Source organism: Erpetoichthys calabaricus, chromosome 1, assembly GCF_900747795.2.
Source record: "Erpetoichthys calabaricus chromosome 1, fErpCal1.3, whole genome shotgun sequence".
NCBI classification, from domain to species: domain Eukaryota; kingdom Metazoa; phylum Chordata; class Cladistia; order Polypteriformes; family Polypteridae; genus Erpetoichthys; species Erpetoichthys calabaricus.
The window spans coordinates 179977768-179983767 of NC_041394.2; the positions used below are offsets into that span (position 1 = coordinate 179977768).

Below are 6000 nucleotides of genomic sequence, written 5' to 3' on the forward strand. Positions count from 1 at the left end.
AATATCAAGAAAGCAACAAGTTCAAAGAAGGATCTAATCCTGGTTAAGATGACGGGCTACATTTGGCACACACTATGCAGGCCAATTCCATTTGGCCAATCAATCTACTTCACATACCTCTAGATGTGAGAGGAGACAGATATCTTCATGGAAAAGCCATAGAAATGGACAGAGGGTATGCACACTCTACACAGACGGTACCCAAGTTGTCAACTGGTCGACTTTATAGTCTCCCCCTATGACATGCAATTAAGAAAACACCATAGTTTGTCCCAGCAAAGTGATATAACTGATATGGCTGTCTGAATTGTCATGGCAAGGATGGTTCCCACTTTGCACCTAATGCTAGCAGGGTAGGCACGAATCCCACATGACCAAAAGCTGGCTTTGGCACTTCTGAAAATGTTTGGATGGAAGATGAGTTATGTGAATGAAATGGAAGCTAAAACATTCCTATTGTATACTAAAATATATTTAATATTTTAGAATGCTGTGTTTTAAGTAATAAAACACAATACTTTCAACAGTATGAGGTTAGACAGAATAAATGGTAAAGACTATTACAAAAAACTCAAAAGTGTGCATTAATTTAAAAAAGAGAGACTGCACCAAGGAATAATGGAGTGCTGTAATGGCTGGATCGCAGAAAATTGGTTGAATCTTCTTAGGTGATAACAGCATTGTTTTAGGTATTATGCAACTAACAAAAAATGTTGTCGACAATGAATGAGTTAACCTGCCATGAACGAATCTGCGTTTCTGCTAATAACCATTATAATAGTAAGGGTGAGATCACCAATGAGAGCTTAACCCCTGAGAAAACAGCGCTGTACCTGAGAGTGAGAAAGATGTCTACAGTATTCCAAAAATTGTCTGCCAACACTTTTGAACCATTCTAGGTACCATTGATTACAGCGCGCTTTAGGATGAAGAAATGCATAGTGATGACTACATAATCAGAGACAACCATGGAGAAGGCTTTGCTTTTTCACGTAACAACTGCGTGTTTTACAAAAAATACAGAGGTGGTCTCGTGAAAGGCTGCGCTTTCGACCACACGCAATTTTCATTTTCCAAGTAAATGCCGGCATTAAAATAAGGCTGATGGCAATGGGAAGTCGAATGCGTCGTGAGCTTCGTCGGTCCCCACTACCTCTCTCCTACAATATGCGTGGTTATAAAGCAGGAGCACATTAGCTGCAGCACGCTTGAAACACTTAACGGGACAGACATAAGGACAAGCGCCGCGCAGCATCGGCAGCAAACTCGACGAACGCGTGACAGGTAGACTCACTCTGGCTTTCTCCCGAGCACCACGGAGCGGCAGATGGTGGCGGGCTTCTGCAGGACCAGCGACTTGCAGCAGTCCTCAGCGGAGTCCGGGCTAGTCGGGCTAGGCTGCGGGGACGGCGAGGACGCGGGCACCAGTTGCAGATGCTGCTGAGACTGCGACGGGTGCTGCCTGGGCTGCTGTGGCTGCTGTCCCGGATGTGTCCCGGCTTTGCTGTTGCCCGGGTGCTGATGTGGGAGCGCTGCGGACTGAGGGCTGGCACTGCGTGGCGCCGGGTGGTGGTGGTGGTGATGGTAGTGGTGAGGCTGATGCTGCTCTTTCAGTTGCCGGTTCTCGCCTATCAGCTCTTCCACCCTCCGCTCAAGCTCGTCTATCCGCTGTCGCTGTGTTTGGATCAGACTCTGCTGGTTCTGCACGATGGTAGTAAGCTCCTTGAGATACAGGACAGCTTTCATGGGGTTGTCCAGCAGGCTCTCCATGCCTGTCAGTACGGCGAAGTGCCTACACAAGCCAGGCTCTCGTCGCTAATCTCGCTGTTGCTATGACTTGACTTGTAATTGCAGATGGATGCTCCTCTCTTCTCTCCTGCCGCACGCTCACTGCAAGCGAGCTGGATGGCTCTGTTCCCGACTGTTGAAGCTGTGAAGAGGACAGCGCTGATGATGCTGCCGCCGCGGATTGGGAGAAGCGAGCGGTGGAGGAGGGGTCCGGGTACCAGAGCTCAATGTGATGTCAACACGTCCAGCCAAGAGGGTATTTTTAAGCCAGAAGAAGATGGGAAACGCTTTCTTAACTGATTAGAAAATCGGTCTAGTGTATAGGTGCAGTAGGTGGGCACACTAATGTGCGCGGGGGGCCTGGGTAATGATGGGGTTTGTGAGCTACAGTTTTACTTTCAGCCCCCTCATAGACGCAATCATTTCTGTCACACTCCAACCACTTTGCAGTGGGCTTCTACAATATAGTGGAAAACGAAGCTATTGAAAGTACACGGTAAAAATTGCATATGCAAGCAACCATTAAGATAAAATGGATTTCCAAAACATATTTTAACACGCCGAAAAGAGATTTTGTATTCTGGCAGCTTTTTCGTGAAGTTCTCCCAGCGATATTAGTATTAGATATTTTGGTTACAGAGTGTTTCACACATATTACAATTGTTTCTCGTATACAATCATTCACGCATTTGTTCCATTACACAAAGACAGCCTATCTCAGTAGCACCTGGAAGGAAGAAGAAAGTAACCATGGATGGGGCACCAACTATGTTGCAGCACACACTTGACAGTATACACATTCATTCCTTATTTTTCTTAGCTTGCTTATTTCAGTCCAGGATTGAACAATTGTATTGAAAGCAAGGAACTAACATTGCCAGGTCATTATAGAGTACACTAACAATACAACATATCATTGGTATGAAATTAAAATGAATATAATGTACTACTATAGTATAGTTACGTGGTTTTGTGATCCAAAGACATATGTGCTAGGTTATCTGATGGCTCTAAATTGGCCCTGCATGTGTGTGTGAATGTGTACTATGATAGGCTGGCACCTTGTCTGGGACTGGTGTTCACATTGCAGGCATTAATGCTTGCACAGACTCTGAGCCCTGCAACCTTGAAATGCATATGCAAATTATAAAGACTGATGGATACATATATGGAATATTTTAAAATGGTGCTGACGAGAATTTATTTTATTAAATTCAGATGCAATTTATTGACTTAACAATGATCAGTGTGCATGTAGTGGTGATTTCAGGTAGCCTGAATTAAATGGAATGAAGGACACATAAAAAATATAAGGTGATTTTTTTTTTTTTGAAGATACCTTCTTGTAGAAATGAAATTTGCTGTTTATAGGTTGTAAACATCTGACTTAACACAATGAGCATTGGGTTTGAACTGGGAATACAGAGGACAAGTATGCATTGCATGAATAAGGGATTTTCATGCTTTTAATAGATACTACAGCTGATTAGATTTTCTTATCCTGAACCTTAAAGTTCCTTAAAGTTACCACTTTTAGATGATTAAAAAATGCTGTCATTGACTTGACGGGATCAATTTAACACTGGTTTAAAATTGTATAGCATCACCAGCATTCTAGTGATAGACAAATTATGTTAAAGAAAAACTGCATCTTCAACAGAAAAATAAAAAGATAAACAGTAAGGATTCTGTGAAATATTAATATCAATACCATTATACACAGTACAGTATGCATTTTTAGCTATTCAGCTGACCAATTCTGTATTTTTTTTCTCTGCTTTCTTTTCCATTTGTTCTGTGGTGTCGTTTTACCACTTGGCCGAAGCACTGTACAGCCACTAGATGGGTGCCCCAGCTGTCCAGACCGACTGCATCAAATCCTCCCAGATGAAGCCTGGAAATGTAATGTAGGCACATTTATGTTAGGTAGAATGCCCAGTGGGTGCTGTGCGGACTTTCAGCCTTGGAAACCCCTGCAGTTTTTTTTTTTCTGTTCTCCCGGCCATCTAACCTTATCACCAGACTTATCTTTAGAGACTTAAATTATGACCTTTATATATAATATGCTACCATGGCTGTTTGTTTGTCTGTCCAGGATTTTAAACCACCTGTAGCTTGCAAACCGTTTCAACTATTGACCTGTAATTTGGTACACATATACTGCGTGACCTCTACTGTCCGCTTTCAGGGTGATGATTGACCTCCAAGGTTGTTCCTCTTTTTATTTTTATTTTATTGTAGACTCAACTCTCGGCAGCGCACAGCAGGGCGGCCGTGCGGCACATGCGTACAAGCACAGTTCTCATTCCCTACCACCTTCGCTGTCACTTACCCTACTTCTTTATATCTTAAGTCATTCTTGAGGCAGATTGAAGACTTAAGTGAAAAATTAAAGAAAACATACTAAATAATTGCAATACAAACACTGACTTAATCAGTTTTAACACAAAAAGATGGCGATGGAAGAAGAGAAGAAGCGGGTCACTAGGGTGGAGACAAGAAGAGCTGCTCAGGAAGCAGCAAGCACATCAACCTCTGAGCAAATGCTAAACATACAGAGAAAGAGGTTTGAAAACTAGGAATGCTCAAGTCAAGTGTATTCCCTGCATGTTATCGTGCAGTGTGCCATTACTGGTATTGTACTGTATATTAGGACAATACCCTTCTACTAATTATAAAGTTTGTCTAAGTTTTATAAGATCGTATGAATGCATTTTGTTTCCTTTGTTACTTATTCATTAATATTCTTACCTAATTCTATTTGTCTTTCTTTTCTTGTAACTTCTTTTTGACATCTTATAAAACACTTTGAGCTATATTATGTGCATAAAAATATAGTGTGTTATATTGTGCCTTAGAAATAAATGTTGTTGTTGTTGTTGAATGTCTCTTTGCAGACTTATGTGCTTATGAGTGCTTCCCTAATTCTGGATAAACATCAGCTGACCGAGTAGCTGACTAATATTCACCAGGGCGCAGAAACACAAATATACTAATCACAGGCCTGCCTATTATACTAAAAACAGGACATTGCATTTCTTAGCTATAATCTCAGTGAAACTTTGAAATGACAGGCCAGTGCTTGTCCAATGTCACATTGCTATGCAAGATTAGACAATCACTTAAAGTGTATCTCTGCAATGGAATAAACAAATGGCACACAAATTTCAAAGCATATTTTTTATATTGATGCTGTTATAAAGTCCATTCGTGTATTACTTTTTTGAACTTTCTGATTCTGATTAGAACAAAAGTTCAAAGGGAGCTGGTAGAATGAAGTGTGTATCTGAAATCAACACTGAACTGGACACCAGTCTATCCCAGGGCACACACATCCATACCCCAAACTCACAGGTTTAGAAGCACCAACAAGACTGACACATATATTTAAGGCATGTAACAGGAAAAGTGAGCACCCTGTAAAAAAACAGCAATTACAGATCAGTTCCATACAGACAATGATATAGCCTAGAATGAAACCCAGTATGCCAGAACTGCAAGACAATAGCACCAACCACAGTATCACTACGCAAAAGTGAGTATCTTTTTATCTGAAAAAAGTTTTTTCATTTAGATAATAAATAATACAGTCGCAAAAGTTGTCAACACAAATCATTTATGCAAAGAATATTCCAGTAAAATATTTTTAAAAAATGTTTAAGTTAGCTTTTGGCACAAGTATTGACAAGCAATGACATCACAGTCATAAGACTACAGTTGGAGATTTGGTAAAATAGTATGAGACTAACAATCTTAAACTCCATGTTTGTAAAGCCAAAGAGATTATTATACAACAGGGGTTTAATTTGATGCATCTCATAAAGATCTCCTGTGTATTAATGATGAGATTTTGATTTGGGTGACTGATTAAAGCGATGCTCAGCATTTTGTAATGATCTTAATGGAGTGGCGAATATAAAAAAAATCTACTTTTAAGTCAGCCAGAGACATTTCGAATTAGTCAGACTACAATATTTCTGCTTTACTCATTGGTTACTTGAATATTTGTTTTATGTTTGTAGTTACATGGTAATTTCATGTAGGGAAGTAGCTTCACTAGGAGAATGCAGTTAAAACTGTAAGAAAAATAACTGATGATGAACCACTGCAACTTCTCTATCTCCTTTGGATGTCTCTTGTTCAAACTGCAAAACCACTTCAGTTGCTTCTGTTCTTTTTAATTTGCCTAACATTCTAATCCATGTAAAACTA

At 40.4% G+C, this 6000-nt stretch overlaps 1 protein-coding gene across 13 annotated transcripts in view; it reads right to left on the reverse strand.

The window, feature by feature from the left end:
- LOC114654314 (IQ motif and SEC7 domain-containing protein 3-like) overlaps positions 1-1885 on the reverse strand; it is a 782842-nt gene extending 780957 nt beyond the window's left edge. For 12 of the 13 annotated variants that reach the window (XM_051930709.1, XM_051930707.1, XM_051930705.1 and 9 more), the window contains exon 1: positions 1295-1885. In XM_051930709.1, coding sequence (XP_051786669.1) covers positions 1295-1770 — 476 coding nt within the window. In that variant the 5' untranslated portion in view covers positions 1771-1885. The remainder of the gene's footprint in view (positions 1-1294) is intronic. The other variant, XM_051930738.1, reaches the window with a different exon arrangement.
- Positions 1886-6000: the final 4115 nt, after the last annotated feature.